This window comes from Aquarana catesbeiana, linkage group LG03 (assembly GCF_042186555.1).
Source record: "Aquarana catesbeiana isolate 2022-GZ linkage group LG03, ASM4218655v1, whole genome shotgun sequence".
Taxonomy (NCBI): Eukaryota; Metazoa; Chordata; class Amphibia; order Anura; family Ranidae; genus Aquarana; species Aquarana catesbeiana.
The window spans coordinates 628581731-628605794 of NC_133326.1; the positions used below are offsets into that span (position 1 = coordinate 628581731).

At 44.7% G+C, this 24064-nt stretch overlaps 1 protein-coding gene across 2 annotated transcripts; it reads right to left on the reverse strand.

The window, feature by feature from the left end:
* Positions 1 to 881: 881 nt before the first annotated feature.
* On the reverse strand, positions 882 to 23845 carry LOC141133214 (histone chaperone asf1b). 2 transcript variants are annotated; one of them, XM_073622445.1, is made up of 5 exons: positions 23546 to 23845; positions 16838 to 16971; positions 15350 to 15465; positions 13373 to 13549; positions 882 to 2882 (listed from the first exon to the last, which is right to left on the reverse strand). In XM_073622445.1, exons 2-5 carry the CDS (start codon positions 16944 to 16946, stop codon positions 2682 to 2684), a joined length of 603 nt encoding a protein of 200 aa, XP_073478546.1. In that variant the 5' UTR covers positions 16947 to 16971; positions 23546 to 23845; the 3' UTR covers positions 882 to 2681. The 2 variants fall into 2 exon arrangements, with proteins under 2 accessions (XP_073478546.1, XP_073478545.1); XM_073622444.1 differs by having other exon boundaries at positions 16838 to 16986.
* Positions 23846 to 24064: the final 219 nt, after the last annotated feature.

Below are 24064 nucleotides of genomic sequence, written 5' to 3' on the forward strand. Positions count from 1 at the left end.
TGTGCCCCCAGCGCTCCTTATGTCCCAGACTCCAGCTGGTTAGCTGAGAAGCGTCTGCCTCTGTTTTCCCCAGCGCCTCTCGTGGACTTATGTCCTGCGCACAGCACCGTGTCTTAAGCCACACCCCCGTCAATTACAGTCTCCCCGTTTAAATTAGCCTAGTTCGTGCGTGGACAGCGTCAATACGCTGCTTGGTCAGTGCAGACCCAGCGAGAGGGCTGGAGAGGCAGGAAGTTAAAAAAAAAAAAAAAAAAAAACTTATGAGCTTCTGTGGGGATGAGAAAAAACCAACATAGGAAAGCCGCCGTCAACCCCCTCCCTTCCCCCTATCCTCACCGCAGGATACTGCTGAAATCAGATAGATCCAAACTCCACCCATCACGGTGAGCTGTGTTTAGCAAACCTTCAAGGACTGGGTCCCTTTTTATCGGGGTTCCACTCCCTTGGACCTGTATAGCACCCCTCAGGAAAACTTTAGGTAATGTGCGCATGACCAAAAAGCCCTGGGTCCCGCCCTGCAAAGAGGCGTTACAGGCAAAACCTTGTGCTTTGTATAGGAAGCCCGGGTACCATTCACCGTGGCCTCAGTGGCACTTTGCATGGATTCGGTCTGTGGAGGCCATTTACATCCAACATGGATCCCTCCTGGAACTCCTCAGACACATCTTCACTCGTGACCAACACCTTAGACACTGGCAAAAAAACTGAGGTACTCCTGGTAGGAGGGGCTATATAGGGAGTGAACTTCCTGTACTGGGTATATCAGTGTCCATCACCTGAAGGTGCCTATATACCACAGTGATTACTATGGTGCTCTGTGTCCCGTGATTTACTATAAAGAAATTCATTTTACCTACAAGCAAATCTCATTATAGGCTTACCTGTAAAAAAAAAAAAAAAAAAAAAAAAAAAAAAAAAAAACAAACAAAACAAAACAAAGCGGGGTTTACAACCGCTTTAGAAATCAAACTGCTGCCTCTTTTCAGAGTGACCCTTAGTCAGAAAAAATAAGACTGCCTGGGAAGAGTGGAGAGAGAAGAAATATAAAAAAAAACAAACACACCATTTCGCTGACGGCTACTAGATGTAGGAGTACTTCTCCCACCAGTAACTTGTGACTTCCTTGAGGACAGAATTCCCTAAATAGGCATTCACCATCAAAAGACATGTGGTGAACAATATGGCTGAGAACATGGAGAGCAAGGTCAAAAACAGCCCTACACTGTTTAAAAAAAATAAAAATAAAGATAAACTGAACTTATGCACCTTTACATTATAAGAACTCATTCGTGCACGAAGTGCTTTTATTTCAAAAAGTTGCTACATACAAATATATATACACACACACAAAAAAAAAAAAAAAAAGAAATCAAACCACCACAGAAAATGATGGTGGAAACTCCTAAATAAGCCACACAGTAACAAAATACAAAACTGGACAACATGCTGGATGCAGAATAAAACCTGCTTATAAAAAAAAAAAAAAAAAAAAAAAAAAAAAAATTATATATATTGATACAAAGAATGCACATTTTGCAAACGTCAAAAGTGGAGGTTGTTTTTAAAGGAGCTTTCATCAAAGGGGCAACAAATTATTCCGCATTAAAATATCCTGGTGCTGGTTAAGTGCTTATTTTTTTTTTCTCTGATGCAACATTGACACCAATACCGCCCTTGGATGTCTTCAACCCTTTGTAGTGGGGCTGGACCTGTGTGCATCTCTGACGTACAAGAGGTAGGGAAAAGTCCACAATAAGTAGGATGTATTTGGGCTCCAAATATATTAGAAACAGTGCTGCCTTCATTGGACGTATCAAACATGTCATTAAACCTTGACATAAAAGACAAAAGTCTGCTAGTGTAACTGAATAAAGGGTGACTTAAAAAAAATATTAACGTGGAAGGAATGATACTATCAGATCAAGAGCAATGATTCACATACGGTAAGGAAATTAAGTGGTATCTACAAATGTTACAGAACTGTTGTAACACAACGGCAGAAGTTTTTTTCTTTTGTTAGGTCTCCTTTGGCAGTTTAAAGATAGAGATGAAATTCATAGGAAAAGAAAAAAAAATTGTGGATATCAGTGAAAACCTGTATTTACAACACCTAGATGGCACTGCCAAATAATGATCATAGAAAAAACAAAAACCAAAACAAAAAAAACCCAAAACAGGACAAGGATGAGGCAGCGACTCTTCAATCTGCATTTTGTTGCTCGATTGGAGGGTCTTATTACTTCAAGTTACAGCTCACACATATAGGTAGCTAGGCTCATCATAGCCAAACAGTGACTTTTCCTTAACAAATGTTCAACAACGCCTGTTAAGCACAGGCTAGTGATGCAACACTTCAGTAGTCTAAAGCTGCTCACAGGTCAAACAGTATTACATTGCTAAACTACAGTGTGTGTGTGCTTCACAACCTCTGTTCTCTGGTGATGAGCATACAAACACTGCACAATGTTGCATAGCTGTGATGTGCCTAGCTACCAACATGTATGAGACATTACAGCAGTGTGATCTGATGGTCTCAGGCACCATTGGAAGATTGGCAGTGACCACAAGCACCACTTGATGAGATTAGAAGCTGGTGCTGACCGGCTTGATCTTTAATATGTCTTTCCGGCACAGTGAGTAGAGGTTTATAAACTGATTCCCAAGCTGGAGTGCTCCGGCACTCACATACAATCCATTGAGTTCTCTGGAATGGGGTTAAGTGCACCAGAAAGACCCTTCACAGGTGCGCAGGTTGGAGGAAGCATCGCATGGGCAGCAGGGTCCACATTCTCAATATCTTCCATCTTTGACTCGCCTGTACTCTCCCAATTGATGTGAAAGCGCGTAACACGTGGATTTGATGCTAAAATGTTCCTTTGAAGCTGTTGGGAGAAAAATCAATTGTCAAGTAACAAGTCTTTCTACAAAGGCAAATAGATTAAATGATGCCTTCCCCAAAAAAGCAGCAACGAAATCAACAAACCCTCCCATGTTACCAGTAACTAAATCAATGCTCTGATGTTAATGCCTTTAAGCAGAAGTATAGGCCAATATAAGTCTGCTTAACCACTTCAGCCCCGGAAGAATTTACCCCCTTCCTGACCAGAGCGTTTTTTGCGATTCGGCACTGCGTCGCTTTAACTGACAATTGCGCAGTCGTGCGACGTTGCTCCCAAACAAAATAGACGTCCTTTTTTTCCCCACAAATAGCTTCTTTTGGTATTTGATCACCTCTGCGGTTTTTATTTTTTGCGCTATAGACAAAAAAAAAGAATTTTGAAAAGAAAAAAAAAGCATTAATACCACCCAAAAAATTTTAAAACATTTTTTTCCCTCAGTTTAGGCCGATACGTATTCTTCTACATATTTCTGGTTAAAAAACAAAAAAAAAAAAAAAACCCAAGCGTTTAATTGGTTTGTGCAAAAAAAAGTTATAGCATCTACAAAATAGTGGATAGTTTTATGGCATTTTTATTGATAATTTTTTTATACTAGTAATGGAGACGATCAGCGATTTTTATCGTCACTGCGACATTACGGCGGACACAGACATTTTTGAGACCATTGTCATTTATACAGCAATCAGTGCTATACAATGCAGATTCCTGTGTAAATGACACTGGCAGTGAAGGGGGTTAACCACTAGGGGGCAGCGTAAGGGTTAAGTGTGTCCTGGGGAATGTGTGGCCATGCGTGACACGTCACTGATCTCTGCTCCTGATCACAGGGAGCAGAGATCAGTGACACTGTCTATCGGCAGAACGGGGAGATGCTTGTTTACATTAGCATTTCCCCGTTCTTCCTCTCCATGAGGCGATCGCGGGTATCCCCGTGGCGATCGAGTCCACGGGACCCAACTCGCAGAGCTCCTGGCCGGCGCGCGCCCCGCAATGGCACGGCGGTAAATTTAAAAGGAACGTACGGGTACACCCAGCCATGCCATTCTGCTGACTTACATCGTCCTGCGCAGTGTTTGTGCTGTGTAATCTGCCCCCTCTAAACTGTAAAAAAAACCCTCCCTGAACCCTCTATTTCCTGTATGCCCTTTCTATACTGACCACGATAACCAGGGCTGTTCAGCCCTAATCACCATGGTCAAAGTGGGGCCTCCGTCATACGCTGCCCTTGGTTTCCTCTCTCCCCCCTCACTCCCCTCCTAACGGTCAGCGCCCTCTCTGTCTCCGCCCCCCCATTATTGAAAAATACCTAAAATTGTCACTGCCAGCCTCTCTATTACAGGCTGGCATACGACACCGTAAATCCATTCTAAAAACAAGCATTCTAAATAGTTATTTAGAGGTGTCTTCAGGCCGGTCCCGTGACTCGCAGCCGATTTACAGCTCTGAGACAGGGCTTCTGCGGGAGGAGCTGAGCTATCATGTGATCTCCCCGGCTGGCGTCAGAGGGAGATCACGGTCCCTACTGCAGTAGCCTTGTATTGGAGTTGAAAAACAAGTCACGTGACCAGCCTGAACACAGCTCTAAATAGCCATTTAGAATGCTAATTTTTAGAAAGGATTTACAGCGTGCTATGCCAGCCTCTAATAGAGCGACTGGCAGTTTGTTTTTTTAAAAAGGCTTAACACCAACCTTAAATGGACAATGGGGACTTTAAACACTTCAGCCCCAGATGGATTTACCCCCTAACTGACCAGGCCATTTTATACGATAAGACACTGTGTCGCCCCTTTAACAGACAATTGCATGGTCGAGCGACGTTGTACCCAAACAAAATTGATTTCCTTTTTTCCCACAAATGGAGCTTTTTGGTGGTATTTGATCACCTCTGCGGTTTTATTTTTTGCGCTATAAAAAAAAAAAAAAAAAAAAGCAACAATTTTGAAAAAATATATATAATATTTACTTTCTGCTATAATACCTATCCAAAAAAAATATATAAAAACAAAAATGTATTCACCAGTTTAGGCCAATATATTTTCTGACACATATTTTTGGCAAAAATCAAAATAAGCGTATATTGATTGGTTTGCGTAAAAGTTATAGCGTCTTCAAAATGGGGCAAAGATTTAGGGACTTTATTTTTTTATTGGTAATGGTGGCGATCTGTGATTTTTAGTGGGACTAACATTGCAGCGGACAAATCTGACCCCAAGTGACACTTTTTGGGGACCAGCGACACCAATACAGTGATCAGTGCTATAAAAATGCACAGATAACTGTATAAATGGCACTAGCAGGGAAGTGGTTAAATGTGTCCTCTGGGAAGTGTATCTAACTGTATGGGGGATGGGCTGCCTGGGAAAATAGATGCTGTTCCTGATCACTAGGAACAGCTGATCTCTCTCTCTCTCTCTCTCTCTCTTCCCCTGTCAGAACGGGGATCTGTTTGTTTACATTGACAGATCCCCGTTCTGGCTCCCTTTCTCGCGATCGCGGGTGGCCAGCGGACAGAGCCAGCCAGGCCCATTGGTGAGCTCCCGCAGCACCACATGCACAGACTGACGTACAGGTACATCGGTTTGCGCAGCCGATTCGCAGTATATATGCGGAAGGCGGTCGGCAAGTGGTAATATCTAAATGATGTCTGCAACTATAGTCTGTCTGCATCATCCAGATATTTTTAAGCTGGCGATTCCCTCACGTGTAAAAGCTATCATAGCGGCTGTTTAGCCAGTTGATTGCTTTTACAGGCGGCAGGAGGAGACGCCGCCCCCCCCAACGACCATTGGAAGCCAAAAGCTAAGTCATGACATCACTTCCGGCAATGTAAACGTTTTTTTTTTTTTTTTAAAGCTGGAAAGCCTGAGATAGATTTTTATTTATTTTTTTTTAATTTCAGGCTTTCCAGCATAGAAGAGATTGCGTCAAGGGGTTGTGGCGGGGTGATGCTTGCAGATGCAGACATCACCCCAGTACCTTTTTTTTTTTTAATAGAGCCCACGGTCGGCTTTCTAGTAGGGGAAAATTAACACATTTCATTTTTTACTGGCTGAGCAGTGGTATGTAGTGAGCTAGGGAAGTTAGGGAAAGATAGACTAACTTTATAAACATTTAACAGCAAAGGCTTTATCTAGACGCAGATGCCACAAGATACCTGCTATAATACTGTATATATTAACCAGAAAAGTCTATGTGCCTCTCTCCGATTTAGATTGTGGCAAGGGCCCAACTTTCCATTCAAACCCATCTGCGCAAAAAAAAAAAAAAAAAAAAAAAAAAAAGGGAAGTTGCCGTCTAAATTTATGACTGTCACGTTTACTTTGAACCCAGCTCTTGCACCTATTAGACAATGTTTCAGCTAGAAATTGTAACTGCAGCATTACTGCTGCATAATCATTGCTTAAAACATCGCCATTCTAACCAGACCAAAAACAATAAAAAAAAAAATCAACGAATTAAAGCCTTTTTTTGTAAGAACTAAGCAAATGTCTGAATGAAAGAAGGAACCCCCCCCCCCCCCACACACACACACAATGGTTAACCACTTGCTGACGAGCAACGGTATAACGTTATACGCCGGCAGGTCGGCACGTTCCTGCAAATCGCCGTAGGTGTACGTCGTTGAGCCGCAGCAGGCGCGTGGCCGTGATGTCCGCCGGCCACCTGCAATCACGGGAACGAGAGCCAGAAAGGGGATCTGTCAATGTACAGAGACAGATCTCCGTTCTGACAGGAGAGTTAGAGAGAGATCTGCTGTTCCTAGCGATTAGGAACAGTGATCTCTCTCCTCCTCCAGTCAGCCCAGCCCCCATACAGTTAGAAACACTCCCAGGGAACACACGAAACCCCTTGATCGTCCCCTAGTGTTAACCCCTTCCAAGCCAGTGACATTTATACAGTAATCAGTGGCTATTTTTAGCTCTGACAACTGTATAATTGTCAATGGTCCCAAAAAATTAAATTTTTATAACAGCTTACCTGTAAAATCCTTTTCTTGGAGTACATCATGGGACACAGAGCCTTAATTACTTAAATGGGTTATGGGCCACCTTCAGGTGTTGACAGTGGAATACCCAATACAGGAAGTCGACTCCCCTATATAACTCTTCCTCCTTCCAGGAGTACCTCAGTTTTTGTAGCCAAGCAATATACTTAAACCCCAAAAAGAGGGACGGAACCTCTGTGTCGCATGATGTACTCCAAGAAAAGGATTTTACAGGTAAGCGGTTATAAAAATCCTATTTTCTTTATCGTATATAATCGGACACAGAGCCTTAAGTAATTACTTAATGGGAGGAAGACACAACCCAGAGGTCACCCCCAGACCTGAGGACTTATATTGCTGCCTGCAGCACACTGCGCCAGAAGGCGATATCCTCATTCCTCCTTACATCTACTTGATAAAACTTTGTAAATGTATGTACTGAAGACCAAGTTGCGGCCTTACAGATCTGAGCCATGGAGGCCTGGTGACGCACTGCCCAAGAAGCACTAACCGCTCTGGTAGAGTGCCCCTTAACTTGAAAAGGGGGAATCTTACCCCTTGAATCATAAGTTTGAATGATCACTTGTCGAATCCACTTAGCGACAGTGAATTTCAATGCTGCCTGTCCTCTTAGGACCCTCTGGCAGAATAAATAAGAAATCAGTCTTACGAATCTGAGCAGTTTTCTTTAAATAGATTTTCACTGCTCACCACATCAAGACAATGTAGTGACTTTTCATCCCTGGAACATGATTTTGGAAAAAACAATGGCAGGACAACATCTTGATTCAGGTGAAAACCTGAAACTACTTTTGGCAAAAAAGCCTGGACGAGGGCGTAACACCACTCTGGTCTCATGAATAATCAAATATGGCTCTTTACAAGAGCAGCCAATTTTGAAACCCTCCTTGCTGAGGATACAGCAAGCAAAAATACCTGCTTCCTTGTCAAAAGGACTAAGGGAATATGCTGTATCGGTTCAAATGGCTGTTTTTGTAACACTGACAAAACTAAATTCAAGTCCCAAGGGCTTAAAAGGTGATTTAACTGGCGGATTAATCCGCATCACCCCTTGCATAAAACCCCGGACTAAAGAATGCGTAGCAAGCAGTCTTTGAAATAAAAAATTGATAAGGCTGAGATTTGGCCCTTAATATTACTCAGGGCCAATTTCATCTCTACGCCTAATTGGAGAAAGGCAAGAATTCTGCCTATGATATATCTCTGTGAGTGCCAACCCTTGGATTCACACCAGGAAACATAAGTCCAAACTTTATAATATATAGTTCTGGAAGCTGGTTTCCTTGCATCAAAGTAGAGATAACTGACCCGGAAAGCTCATGTTTCTTCAGAATGTGGGTCTCAATAGCCAGGCCGTTAAATTTAGCGCTTGTAAAGTAGGATGGAATATCGGCCCCTGTGAGAGCAGGTCTGGCCTTAGTGGGAGGGGCCATCCACTGCCATCTTTACGATTGCTGCATACCATGACCTTCTGGGCCATGCTGGCGCTACCAGAATTACCTGCTTTCTTTCCAGCTTCATCCTGCAAAGTCGTCGTGGCAGCATAGATCAGCGAGAACTGATCCCATGGGGTTACCAGCACATCTGTTCCGCATGCGAGTGGATCCCTTGTCCTGGACACAAAGTTGACTAACTTCATGCTGAATCTGGACGCTAGAATATCTACTTCCTGAGTCCCCCATCTTTGGCAAACAGCCCGAAAAACGTCGAGGTGAAGAGACCTTTCCCCCGGGAATAACTGCCGGCGACTTAAGTAGTCCGCCTGCCAATTCTCTACTCCCGGAATGAAGACTGCCGATAGGCACGGAACATTGTTTTCTGCCCAAGTTAGAATATGGTTCACCTCTCTGAGCTGAGACTCTTGGTGCCCCTTTTGGTGATTGATATAGGCCACAGCCGTGGCATTGTCAGATTGGATCCTGACAGGACAATTCTTTAACCTGAAAGTCCAGGTTTTCAGAGCCAGACACACTGCCCAAATTTCTAGGATGTTGATGGGCAAGGCTCTTTCGGCTCTTGACCACTGTCTCTGGACAGTCGTCTTCTAAAGTACTGCTCCCCAGCCTGAAAGGCTGGCATCTGTCGTTACTACTTTCCAGATAATTGGTCTGAAGGTTTTCCCTTACAGCAGATTCTGACTTAGTAACCAACTGAGGCTTTGGGACAGCCGCATCGGCAAGTCCAAAGCCTGGATCGTTTTGTTCCAAGCAGACAGGATACTGTTTTGTAATAGTCTTGAATGAAGCCACCAGCTTTCCTAACAACCTCATGCAAAGGCGAATTGAGGGATTTCTTTTCGACCTGACCATCCATACCAGCTCTCGTATGGAGCTAATCTTTGCCAGAGGCAAGAACACCCATTTCTGGGCTGTTTCTATGATCAGGCCCAAATACTCCAGCTTTCTTAGCGGTTTTAAAGAAGACTTCTCTAGGTTGAGAATCCAATCCAGACTTTCCAGGTAACTGGTTGTAATGCGTACACTTTGCGCCAAGCCACTGACTGGTCTAATAACAATAGATCGTCTAGGTACGCCAAGACTTTTGTGAACACCCAGGGTGCTGTAGCTAGCCCGAAGGGCAAGGCTACAAACTGAAAGTGCTGTTCTACTTCGAACCGCAGAAACCTCTGGTGAGCAGGAAATATAGGGACATGCAGATATGCATCTCTGATGTCGATGGATGCCAGAAGTTCTCTTCCTTGTAGGATGGAAACTACTGACTTGATTGACTCCATGCGAAAGGAGCCGATCTTCAGGAACTGATTCAGATTCCTTAGATTTAGAATGGGTCTGACACCCCCATTTGGTTTTGGTACTGTAAACAGGTTTGAATAAAACCTCAAACCTTGCTCTTCTGTGGGGATCTGTATGATCACCCCGAGCCAATAATCGGTCTAATGCTTGAAACAGGGATTGCTTTTTCCCTGGATCTTTGGGAACGTTTGATCTCAGAAAACGAGACAGTGGAAACTCCCGAAATTCTAGTTTGTATCCTAGAGACACCGTGGAGAAAACCCATCTGTTCTGAATTTCCCTTTGCCAGACTAAGTATTTCAGAAGTCTACCCCCCACTCTGGTGAGGGGGAGCGCCTCTTCATGATGAGGCTTTAGCATTCTGCTTTGCAGATTTGTGGCCCCAGGTGTTCTTTTGTGTCTGGGCCTGACCCTGAGGTTTTTCTCTAGAGTCCAATGACGGAGGCCGTCACCACTGTCTAGAGGCAGATGGCCCTGGCGCAGGAGAAAAAGTCTGTTTAAATGAAGGACTTTTAGACTTTCTTTTGACTGGCAAAAGAGCACTCTTTCCACTAGAAATCGTCTGGATGTATTTATCCAAATCATTGCTAGTCGCTCCCCATGAAAAGGGAAACTAGTCAGAAGCTTTTTGCAAGGTGCTTCGGCTGACCAATTTTTTAACCAAAGGGTTCTACGCATGTGTATTAGCACAAGCGCAAGGCGGGACGCCTGGTGAATAGAATCTTTCATAGCACCTATAGCAAAACATAATGCCTTTGGTAATTCGGCCAACTCATGGGCCTGTTGTGCAGGGACCTCTTTAAGGGCCACTGTTAACTGGTCCTTTAAGGACTGACAGATGCCTATTGCTGTGACTGCAGGCTGAATAACTGTCCCTGCCAAGGAAAAAAGATTTTAACAGGTATTCCAACTTCTTATCTGTTGGATCTTTAAGCATTTACGCATTGTCTACTGGACAAGTTAAACTTTTATTTACACTGGAAATCGCAGTGTCAACTGCTGGAACCTTCCATTTCTTGGTGAATTTTTCCTCCATGGGATAGAGAACTAAGAATCTCTTTGGAGGGAGAAAATGCTTATCCGGATGATCCCATTCAGCATAAATAAGCTTTTCTAGTAATGCATGGAGAGGAAACGCATGCAAAGGCTGTAGAGGTTTCAAAAAACCCAAGGAAGAAACCGGACTTTCAGCTAACTGTGTTAGGGCTAACACGAAAGTGGAGTGAACCAATTCCGTAAGGATTTATACCTCAGATTGTGAAGCTGAAAGATCAACGGTTTCCTGCACAGAGGAATAATCGGCTTGTTTTTCCTCTCGATCGTCTGAGGGTAATACCTCATCCTGTCCCCACTGTTCCCTTGGTAAGGGGTTTGAGGTGGGGGAGGGGGATCTAGCACGCTTCCTATCCCCTTGGATGGAGGATGCGATTAAAGCTGCTAATCTTCCTTCTAAGCCCTGCAGGGCAGAGGAAAATGCATCTTCATTCACATATACAGGGGCTGAAGTATGAGAAGCAGTTGCACCACCAATCGGTTCCAAAGACTCACCCTGGCTTGTCATATCTGGTATCTCCGGAGAGGATGACAGTGTGGAGGCATGACTGGAGTTCCCAGCGCCTGGGGGTGGAACTTTTGATGCCTTAGTAGTAACCTTGGAAGCCATAGTACTAAGCACAAAAGCAGAGGCACTCAAGAAATTTACTATTTGCTGAGCAATAGTAAGAAAAAACAATGGCAGCATAGATTAAACTGATGCTAAATAATACTGTCTTTTCCTGTACTGAAAATGCCTGTGTACACCCCTCATGTGCTCCAGCGCTCCTGCGTCAGCTCTTCATTCAGCTTCTCTAGTAGACACATCTAGTGATAAGGGCATCAGCCTTTACACCCCCCCCCAGGTATAAGCCTGATTGCCTTGCGCCAAGTGCTTCACAAGGACACTAAGTCCGCGCACAGCGCCGAGCGCTTTAGCCACGTCCCTTTATCAACCCGCCCTCCTCCTCTTTCAAAGTAAATCTCAGCGCGCGCGAACGCCACAGCTTTGGGTCTGAGACACAGACCAGAAGGAGAAGGGGCTGCAGCTGCCATGCGGCATCTGTCTTCTCTATGAGAAAAGGCTTCTTTGTATATAACAAAAGGCATGTAAATGTTTCTCTAAGAAAACCGCCCCACACCCCTCGTGGTGGGGGGATATCTTAGCAGTTTGATGTTTATTACAAGTGTGCTGTCATACTGAGAACCCACTGCTTACAGGTGTAATTGTACCTTCACAGTACAAGTACCCCCAGCCACTCAGTTTCCCCAATTGGGGGGAGAGGACTAAAGAACCCCCTCCAGCTGATAAGACACCCACTCTGTTGTAGCACAGATTGAAAGGGTATGTGTAGTCTTACTCCCTCTAGAGGAGACTTTAAGGCATTACAATGTTACATATTGAAAGAAAAGGCAAAGGTGGGCTTTACAGTTCCTAAGCTTTTTTCTTACCTTTTCCTCGCTGCAGGATACTGCTGAATACAGACAAATCCAAACTTCACCCATCACAGTGGGCAGCGTAGTTAAACCTTCAAAGACCGGGTCCCTTAATAGGGGTTCCACTCCTTTGGACCTGTAAAGCACCCCTCAGGACAACTTTAGGTAATGTAGCAAGACCAAAAATTGTCCTGGTTCCTAGGGTCCAGCCCTCAAAGACAAGAGTTACAGGCAAAACCTTGTTCTTCTATGCAAGGCCCGGGTACCATCCTGTGGCCCCAGTGGCATGGATGGATCCAGTTGTGGAGGTTTTTTAAATCCAACATGGATCCCTCCTAGAGCTCCTCAGAGCACATCTTCACTGGTGACAAACACCTTAGACACTGGCGAAAAAACTGAGGTACTCCTGGAAGGAGGGGTTATATAGGGAGTGAACTTCCTGGATTGGGTATAACCTGTGTCAACACCTGAAGGTGGCCCATAACCCATTAGGTAATTACTTAAGGCTCTGTGTCCCATGATGTACGATAAAGAAAAGTGTCAAAGGTATCTGATCTGTCCGCAGAAACATCATAGTCCCGCAAAAAAAAAAAAAAAAAAAAAAAAAAAAAAAAAAAAAAAAAACACAACCTAATAAAAGTGTCATAAATATATCCCGTATTTTGTAAGCGCTATAACTTCTGTGCAACCAATATACGCTTATTGGGATTTTTTTTACCAAAAATATGTAGAAGAATACATATCGGCCTAAACTGATGAAGCTTTAAATTTTTGGGGGAATATTATAGCAAAAAGTAAAAAAATTATTTTTATTCAAAATTTACGTTTTTTGTTTAAAGCGCAAAAAATAAAAACCGCAGAGGCGATCAAATACCACCAAAAAAAGCTCTATTTGTGGGGAAAAAAGGAAGTCAATTTTGTTTGGGTATAGCGCTGCACAACTGCGCAATTGTCAGTTAAAAAGACGCAGTGCTGTATCGCAAAAAAAGGCCTGGACTTTAAGGGGGAAAATCTTCAGGTCTGTAAGTGGTTAAGCTTTTAATAATCAGTGCAGTCTCTTATAAATGACATACACATGCAGCTATGGGATGGAAGTGTGTCTAATGAGTATTGAGCTTTTATGTAAAAGGTTATGTGTCCTGTTTCAGGCTGACACACTTAAGTTGACGATCTAGGGAAATTATCACACATTTTAAGAGTGTAAACACAAAGTTTGAAAAAGGAATACATGAGGAACCCGTACCTGACAGAAATCTGGTTTCAGTGGTGGATTCTCTCGAAGCTCAGGATCAGAGTATTCATTATTTACATAGTAGCCAACCCGGATAAATTCTTGACCCCTATATGTGCAAGTAATCAAGACGACTGTAACCCCCACCGCATCGGACTCTGGGATAAGGCTGGAATTCGGAGCATCCGCCTACAAGGAAGAGTGCAACGTTATAGTTTCTTATGATACAGTTATCCAAGTACAGAGTATAGTAGCAGCTTTATTACTTAGCCAACTAGTATATAGGGTGTATGCCCCTCCCTGACAGGTACAGCAAACATCTCTTAGCTGTTTAAGACAATAAACCCAACAAGCATAATTCTCAATATAAATTTGGAGAAATGTTTTCACAAGCTAGGTCTTCCCCCCGATTCATACAAGCACCGAGCAAACAAAAGTTTGGGAAGAGCACCATTCCTCTTCTGACTTCTTCAGTAACTGTATTTAAGCCAAATGCTCAGCGAGGTAGGCAGGCAATTAGTTGGAGGGACAGCAGTGGCAAATTCTAACCAGTTAATATTGTGCACAGATATTCTATGTACATTTTGTGTAAATACAAGACGTGTTCTAACTTGAATCTTTGTGTGCTTAGTATATTTGTTCCAGACCTGTGTAGTAATCCAGTGTGAAATTGCCTCTGCATATGAAGCTTCCTGCAATAAAGACCGGTCAATGTAAACTGCTTCCTGCCAACTGCCTCCAGGAACTTTAAGTGTTCTAAAAAAAAGTCAGGAGGTGGGCATTTGGGTCATATGACCATTGTGATCAGAAAGCTCCGGATCGCAAGTATGCATCAGCAGCTTACCGGTCCCCTCCGGCTACGGTGCTAGGAGCGCGCTCTCAGCTCGGTAAGTTTTTTTTATTAACAGGGTCGCATATATGCGTACGGCCGGTGTCAAGAGTTTACATTTGTTTTAGGTTAAGAAGTGCACATTGAATACTCAAAAAGGGTGGCTAGAGAGAGTTTTAATAGTTTAGACGGGACAGAAAAAAAAGGCATTACCAAAACTAAGTGCTGCATCTTTAAAAACAGTTCACATCTCTACATGTGAACTTGCCAGGTACACCAATTTAGTGCAGGATATTTACTGAAAGTTTAACCCCTATTACTGCCAGGTTTGTGCTTTGTGGGGGGATGAACACACTCCCAGTGGCTGCAGCCAATGGGAGTGTGTGAATATGTGACAAGCTGACTGCTGGCTGTCAGATTAAAGATGGGCAGCTGCCAGATCACTTCCAAACACCTTCAGTAAAAGCCACGCCTCCACCACACATCACGGGCTCTGCGTGCCCAGGACAGACATCGCAGGTGTCGCTGACTTCCCTTCTTGCTGACCAGGAAGCAAAGCGTGAAACGTCACTTCCAGGTTTCAGTGTCCGTTTCCCCAGTCCGTACGGCTTGGGAAGAACCTAATGTAATCTGCATTGCATTAGTTTCATTGAAGGAGATATTAGGGGTCACTTAAAATCCCTCCCCTCCAAAAGCTGAGGCTCCCTCCACATACGAATCTTAACGTACACCTTGGGGCACCTACGCACAAAAACATTGATTGTAATACACGTTACATATTTCCGCACATGCTGAAGTGGGAGCAATGTCTTCAGCACCAGAGCTCCTGCGTAACTCTGAACCGATTACCTGCAGTGCTTTTAAAGCGCATTGACTACGGAAAATAGAGTACTGAAGTCTGTTGCCATTTCATGGGCGCACGCAATTTTAAGGTTAGACATGTTGGGTATCTAGTCAGTGCTACCTCACCTTTTATACCAAAATGTATTTATGTGCCCTAAAATTAACTTGTGCATTTTTTACTTAAATTATTGCGTAAGCAAAACCGGCTCTGCAGCAAAAGGGTTAAAATTAAGGTTCACTTTAAGCTTTGCACAACGTATCAATTCCCATTGTGCAGAAAGGTATGACTGCAACACAGCTTGATGTGGCATTCTTACCTGAAATACAAACATATGACGGCCAGCAGGGACTGGTCCTACTAGCACTGAATCCAGGACCTGATCATATTCTTCACTTTCTGCTGAACCCACATATATTATTTTCCACTCCAAATCTGTCAACAGAAACATATATTGTCAGAAATAACCAGAACAGAAGGAGAGTCTTCCCACTGAGGTGAGTGATCGCAATAAAAGCCAGAGCTGCACTTGGACTCGTTCAACAACTAGATCAGTCAGAATGGCAAAGGGTATCCTCAGGGACTCGGAAGTTAACAATAAGTGAAGTCAGGCAGGTAATGGGTCACAGACCATCACACTTCAGGTGACAATCTGATTTCCTCAGCAACAAAGTTATTTTAAGCTGTCAGATGATTATCAGTTAAAGTAGGAAAAGCAAATCTTTAATGTTTTACTTTGCAACACCAACTGGTCTGTCTCAGATTTCATGGCCAAACTACAACTGTCATAACAATGTCTTGGTAGATTGTAAAAGCAGTCTCATGTAAGGACACAGGGTGGTGCTTAGCCATGAAATAAGGGAACGTCAGTCCCCAATAAAGTAGGTTCAAAGATGGGTAGTGCAGAGGAATTTCCATCAAATACAGGCAATAGCAAGTATGTGTAGTAACTCCTATAAAAGTAAAAAAAAACTGAAAAAAAGTTAACTTTAACCAGCCCCGGAAGGATTTACCCCCTTAATGACCAGGCCATTTTTTGCGATACAGCACTACGTCACCTTAACTGACAATTGCGTGGTCGTGCGACGTTGTACCCAAACAAAATTGAGGTCCTTTTTAAAATAAATCACAATAAGTGTATATTGATTGGTTTGCGCAACAGTTATAGTGTCTACCAAATAGGGGATACATTTATCACATTTTTATTATTTTTTTTTTTTTTTACTAGTAATGGAGCTGTTTTTAGCATGCCGCTGTATAGTCTGCAATATTGACATTTTTGCTAAACTCATTTAATGAATCCAAGCTCTGCAAGCGGAGATAACATGCACTGGAAATGTTATTGTTTTAACAATATTGTTTTGAGTCAAAAGCGGGTCAGAGGAGCCGCTGCAGAACAGAGATGAGACAGTTGCTCTTTAAAAATTGTAATTTAAATAAAATCCACCCTGCTGGGGACTGTCAATCGCAGCTCACTAGAGAGCTGGGCCGTGGAAGGGATGGGAACGACCGTCTCAGGCTCTCTGCCAGCATGTGGGTGGATCCAGACTCCGTGGTCGTGATGACGCTGAGCATGGACTGACTTTGTGATGTCAGTGATGACTTTGTGATGGCATGCTGAAGTTCACTCTCTCTCTTGCACACTGGGTCACAGGAGTGCAAAACGAACTGCACTCCTGTGATCCATAGGGGAAGTACAGCCAAGCGAGCTTAGGCTGTACTTATTTTAAATGAAATTACAGCCTTTGCATTTATTTTCCTTTATTACACATTTGCATAATAAAATGAGGCGCAAAGGATAACTCACCATCGGGAAGATCTTCTATACATTCAAAAGTAACCTCAAACTGAAAAGGGTTACGGAAAGGACAGGGGTTATCCAACACCACCATGTTGAGAATCTGCACCTTCGCCATGATGCTGAAGAGATTACTGTAAGCACTGCAAAAAAAAAAACTGGAACAAAACATTTATATTAATAACCAAAAACAGATCCAGCAATTTATCAATGTTTCTTAAACAAGCCTTTGCACCCCCCCAGTAACCAGATTCTCCCCTGATACCAAACTACTCTAAGACCCCTTTCATACTGGGGCACTTTGCAGGCGCTAGAACGCTAAACATAGCACCTGCAAAGAGGGGACAAACTGAGTGATCCATGGTGTTTGATCGCTCAATTCTCTGAGTAGAGACGGCAGGGGACAAATGCAGCTCAAATCCATGCTGCAGCCATCTAGGCAAGTATGACTTTTTTTGTTGATTCCCATACATCAGGGATATGCAATTAGCGGAACTCCAGCTGTTGCAGAACTACAAATCCCATGAAGCTTAGCAAGACTGACAGCCACAAGCATGACACCCAGAGGCAGAGGCATGATGGGACTTGTAGTTTTGCAACAGCTGGAGGTCCGCTAATTGCATATCCCTGCCATACATGATGCATGTTAGCAGCGCTTTATTTGCAAGTCCCCAGGACACGCAGGTGTGAATGGGGCCTTACGCTAGGTTTACACCCCTGCATTTTGCCGCAACACATCACAGTCTTATTTAAAATGAGTTCCTATATGTCCCCTTCACATCCATGCAGCTTCCACTGTGTTTTTTTTTTTTTGGAAAGGTGCATGACCTTTTTTTCTACACAGCACAGTGAATTTATGGCTCTATAGACTTCAATGGAAGAGCAAGAAAAGCAAAAGTACATGCGTTATTGATGTTTTTTTCCTGTATGACAGCAGACGCCTCCTCCTAGTAACAAAGTAGAACTACAAGCAAAACTTGTTTTTCACTTTGGATAGAGTAAGGGAGGGTTATAACCCGTCAGATTTTTTTTTTTTTTTCGCCTGTGTCCCATTGGGGAGTTTTCCCTTCACTTCCCGTCCCATAGCCAGACGGGATGGGAGAGCAAATCCCTGCAAATTAAGGGAATCTCTTGGGGATCCCCAGGTCATCAGAACCAGTGTCATAATTGGAAGATTTCCTCTCCATTACTTTTCTGGGGACAACCCAAAATTTGTGATTTTTTTTTTACTTTGAATGATACAAATAGAACAGGACAAAAAAAAGAGAGGGTGAATCTCCTTAAAAATGGGGACACAGCAATAAAAACTGACAGGAGGTCTAATCCATCTCCACTCTATCCAAAACTGAAAAAAAAAAAGAAAAAAACAACAGAGTTTTGCCTTTAGTTATACTTTAATATGCAGGGGTCTCCAAACTGCGGCCCTTTGGGCAGTGTTCCTCTCACTGATACAATACACTATTCCAACCAATGATGGATAATTCCTCCCACCAACGATAGTGCATTATTCTTCCTACTGACACCAACGATGAGACACTATTCCTCCCACAAACACCAATGGGGTACTATTCCTTCCAATGACACAAACGTCCGGCCCCCCTAAAGTCTGAAGGACAGTAAACTGGCCCTTTTTTTCAAAAGTTTGCAGACCTCTGCTTTATGGAGAAGTTCACTTTTCGAACATGTTACATGTTCCAGGGGCAAGAATTAAGGTTGGGTCGATATTTACTTTTTTTGAAGCATCGATCAGAAACTTACTGCCGGTACCGATATTGCTTCAAGGGGTTGTACCAGGGTGATGCATGCAGCTGCACACATCACTGTACTGTTCTTTAGAGCGGACGGTCGGCTTTCTGGTAACAACCACAGATGTGGCTCAGCAGCTGCTCGGCTGTTATTACAAGCAATGGGAGGTGACGTCCCTCCCCCCCTCCACAGCTCTCCTTTGCCACCGGGAGGCCCGAGCGACCAGCTGGCATGTCCGCTGGCTGGCCGAAGACCCAAAATAAAGCAATCGTCTCAGTTCTAGTAACCCAGAAGCGATGGCATGACATCACTTCCAGATTACTGGCATCCTAAAGGCACCAGTTTTAAAAAATAGAAAGTGTTGAAAAACGTTCATCTTGATGTTTTGAATACTTTCAAGTGCAGAGGGGTTTGGGGTCTTATAGATCCCTCCATAAAGAGTACCTGTCACAAGGGATCTTACATTCCTTGTGACAGCAATAAAAGTGATTAAAAAAAAAACCTTAACAGCCTCGTGCCCGCCGACCGTCGGCCAGGCGGTACAGCTCTCGTTCTGGGCGGGCGTCATATGACATCCTCCCAGAACGACCGTTCTCGCGCGCCCCTGGGGGCGTGCATCATGGCAATCAGTGGTGCGGTGTGTCAGTCAGACACACTGCTACACAGATTTCGGTAAAGAGCCTCTGACGGAGGTTATTTACCACGTGATCAGCCGTGTCCAATCGTGGCTGATCACAAATTAAACATGAAGAGCCGTTGATCGGCTTTTCCTCACTCACGTCTGAAAGACACGAGTAGAGGTGAGCCGATCGGCTGCTCTCCTGACGGGGGGGGGGTTGCGCTGTGCTGATTGTTTATCAGCACAGCCCCCCCAGGATGCTGCCAGGACCACCAGGGATTGGCACCACCCTGGACCACCAGGTATGCCACCCTAGACCAACAGGGAAATGATAATCAGTGTCCAGGCAGCTGCCAATCAGTGCCCATCCCAAATGCCTGCCAGTGCAATCAGTGATGCCTATCAATGCCATCAGTGCCACCCATAAGTACCCATCAGTGCAGCCTTTCAGTGCCCATCAGTGCCACCTCATTGGTGCCGCCTTATCAGTGCCCATCAGTTAAAGTGGATGTAAACCCAATGTCATCTTTTCTAAACTACTGCCATAGGGGTTATCTATAAGGATATACATGCGTCCTGCATGTATCTTTACCTGTCAAATGTCTCCCCTCTGTCTGTTATGAGACCCGAAAAACTGCAGATTCTGTGGGTGGGTCTGTTGTCTGGAGCTCGGTGGGTGGAGTCGTGATGTCAGTAGACTCCCCGCCCACCTCTACACTCCCCTTGTCAATATGCATTTTCTCCTGTGTATTTCTAACACTGAACTTCTGCTATGATCTCTAACATCCAGTGAAAAGACAGGAAAGTAACCACATGACTTCAGCATGCCAAATCATGCTGAGGTGTAGAACAGCCAATCCTTGCAGAGCTGCTGAAGAAAGGAGTGGGGGAGGGAATTAAAAAATAATGCCTGTGTCTTAGGCTAGTGCATGAGATGTAAATCACCTGTCACTCACAGCAAGGGGGAGGATTTGACAAAGTTTTTCTCTGTTTGTCAAGTTTTATCTCACTGAACAATAAAAGAGGATTGCTCAGAGCTGGATTAACTCTTTGTGGCAAGACTGGGCTCAAATGATAGGAAATCTTATACTCTACATTATGACATAAAAAAGAAAAAATAATTTCGGGTTTACATTCACTTTAAGGGCCCTTTCACACTGGGACTGTTTGCAGGCGCTATTGCGCTAATAATAGCGCCTGCAAACTGACCCAAAACAGCTGCTGCCGTCTCTCCAGTGTGAAAGCCCCGAGGGCTTTCACACTGGAGCGGTGCGCTAGCAGGACGGGAAAAAAGTCCTGCTAGCAGCATCTTTGGAGCGGGGAAGGAGCGGAGTATACACCGCTCCTGCCCATTGAAAACAATGGGCAGTGCGGCTATACCGCCAGCAAAGTGCCTCTGCAGAGGCGCTTTGCGGTGGTTTTTAACCCTTTCTCACCCGCTAGCGGCCGAATACCTACGGTAAAGCGCCGCTAACAATAGTGCCGCTTTACAGCGACGCCGCCCCCATCCCAGTGTGAAAGGGGCCTTAGGAGAAAACTTACTTATTTACAAAATTTTATAACAGAAATAAAAGAAAAACTTTTTTTTTTTTTCAAACTTTTAGGTCTTTTTTTTGTTTAGCAAAAAATAAAAAACCCAGGAGGTGATAAAATACCACCAAAAGAAAACTCTATTTGTAGGAACAAAATAAAAATTCTGTTTGGGTACAGTGTAGCATGACTGCACAATTGTCATTTAAGCAGCGCTGAAAGCTGAAAATTGGCCTGGGAAGAAGGGGGTGTATGTGCCTGGTATTGAGGTGGTTAAAAGGACAGTGTAAAAATGATAAACTGAATCTACAGAATATCGGCACCTGATATCAGCCCGAAAGACAGACGCAAAATTGGTATCGGCCCTGAAAAAAAAAACATATTGGTCGACCCCTAGCAAGAAGATCCCCCATGGTGGTGGTGGGGGGGTGAAGTCTTCTCACCCTCTCGGAATTTAAAAACAGCACAGCTGTGCGAGGCTCCACCCACACGGCAACAATTATTCATACAGCTTTCTGTGAATGGATAGACTACAAGTACCATCAGCTGGTAGTTCTCAATGAACTGTGGAGGGGGGCGCTGGTGAGAGCTCTGGGTAGTTCATTGATCTTGGTGCTCTCAGCTAAGCTGAGAGAAATCCTGAGAGTCCGCTGATCGGAGGGGTGCAATGCTCTGCAGGTTTCTTAGGAGAGAAAAAGAAGCAGCAAAGTGTGCATTTTTTTCAGAAGGTGAACTTTAACGCATTAAAAACCAGCATAAAGCAAAACAAAAAAAAAACAAAAAAACAAAAAAAAACAAAAAAAAAAAAAGCAGAGCATGCTGAAAAAAAAAGGGACACTCAAAAACATAACTGCCCATACATAGATATGAAGCTACCCTTGTGCCCGGTACACATGTTGAGATTATCGAACGAATGATGATTTTTTTTTTTTTGCTAATCTCAGATTGAATCTGATGTTTACTAAAGTCACGAAAATTCCCACATGACAGAATAAAAAATGTAGGAAGTGATGTCATGTGTTGTGTTGTATTTTCTAACGACGACTGTACTGATTAACCACTTCAGTACCGGGCACTTAGACACCCTCCTGCCCAGACCAATTTTCAGCTTTCAGCGCTGTCGCAGTTTGAATGACAATTGCGCGGTCATACTACACTGTACCCAAACTAAATTTTTATCATTTTGTTCCCACAAACATAGCTTTCTTTTGGTGGTATTTGATCACCTCTGCGGTTTTTATTTTTTGCTAAACAAATAAAAAAAAGACCGAAAATTTTGAAAAAAATAAGTTTTGCTTTTGTTTCTGTTAAAAAAATTTGTAAATAAGTAAGTTTTCTCTTTCACTGATGGGCACTGATACGGCGGCACCAATGAGCGGGCACTGATATGCAGCACTGATGGGCACGCATGGGTGGCACTGATGGGCGACACTGATGACGTGGCACCAATGAGCAGGCACTGATATGCAGCACTAATGGGCACTGATACGAGGCACTGATAGGCATCCCTGGTAGCAGTGGTAGGCATTGTGAGTGGGCACTGATTGGCAGCTGCCTGGGCACAGATTGGTATTTCCCTGGGGGTCTAGGAGGCATACCTGGTGGTCCAGTGTGGTGGCCATCCTGGTGGTCCTGGGTGGGATCTGAGGGGGGGCTGTGCTGATAAACAATCAGCACAGACCCCCCCTGTCAGGAGAGCAGCCGATCGGCTCTCCTCTACTCGCGTCTGTCAGACGCGAGTGAGGAGAAGCCGATCACCGGCTCTTCCTATGTACATTGTGATCAGCCGCGATTGGACACGGCTGATCACGTGGTAAAGAGTCTCCGTCAGAGACTCTTTACCTAGATTGGTGTTGCGGGGTGTCAGACTGACATACCGCAACAACGATTGCCGCGATGCGTGCCCCCGGGGGGGGGGGGGGGCGTGCAGCGGCTTGATATCCTGATCACGTCATAGGACGTCTGGTCAGGAATATCAAACCACTTTGCCGCCGTCATTTTGTAATAGGGCGGGCGGCAAGTGGTTAAACAAAAATCATACAAATCATTTTTTTGTGCGTGTCCAATAGAATAATAATATCAGATGATCGGCTCTCGAAAGCTCTGTACTAACGATCCGATTATCGTACGATCGCTCTGAAATTGGCGTTTTCTGTGGGATTTTCTGATGATGTGTACCGGGGGGGGGGGCCCCATCAGGGATTGTTCACACCAGGGAGTGGGAATACATGTGAAGGTGTACGTCTTCCCGCACCACACGGCGACGCATCGCCTTCTACAGACACGAGCGGCCGCCAAAAACCTCAAAGCGGTTGGCAGGGACAACCCCCTCTCCCCCCCCCCATTCGGACACGTTCACAGCCACCAAAACACAGGGTGCTGAGGTACCACGTGGTGTGGATTGGTGGTGGTGTCATTTTAAACATTGTTCCTGCGCTACTTTTTTTTTTGCATTTCTGAAAGGAACGCGTTTCTCGCACACGCTCAGACGCACTCTGCGGCGTTAAAGAGCGCTTAAAGTGATATGCGGTTCCGCGCACTCCTCTGAGCGCAAACGCTTGCGTCAATGAACAGCGATTATCACATTTTTCTATGACCCCCCCCCCCATATCGATGATGCTAAAAGCGAACGGCGGTCAGATCTTCGCTCATGAATAAAATAAATCCCCTCCGTACCCCAAATCCTGATCATAAGTCCTGGAAGCCCCCCCCAGGATAATGAGGGGGATCAGTCCGGGAAATGGGGGACAGGTGACCCCAGCCCCAGGACTGACCCTGTCATGACTGGAGGGAGGGGGAAGGGGAGGTGTAGCGGCCATTACCGGCTCCCGGTGTCGTCTCTTCTCTTCTCAGCTCCTCTTCCAGCCGCGCGCGATCTTTCCCGCTCTGCCGTTTGTCTCCCGCGCGAACTCCCCACAACCCCGGCTCGCGCCGAGCGGCCCCGCCTCCTCTCCCCTCTGCCGCGTCACGTGCCTCGCGCCGCCCACCAATCCGCGGGAGCGAGGCGTCACATAACGGGGGCGGGGTTACGGCCAGGAGAGCTGGGATCCAAACTTCGAAGGGAAATTGAGGCGCCTCAGCAAGTTTGTAGCTGGGTATCAGGATAGCCCGGGTGTACGGGCGTCACAGGACGTTTATTTTATAGAATGACTTGCCCATGGCAAAGATGGCCGTCCAGTTACTCGTCGTAAGGGATGACGCAATGAAGCGTTTTGAGTGGGCGGAGCAATGCAGCTGCGGCTGACGTTCCTTCCCGCGCTCTGGCACGACTGTCAAAAGGGGTGGAGTCTTTGTGGAATGTCACGTCATTTACGTGTCGCTAGAGGGCTGACTTCCGGTTG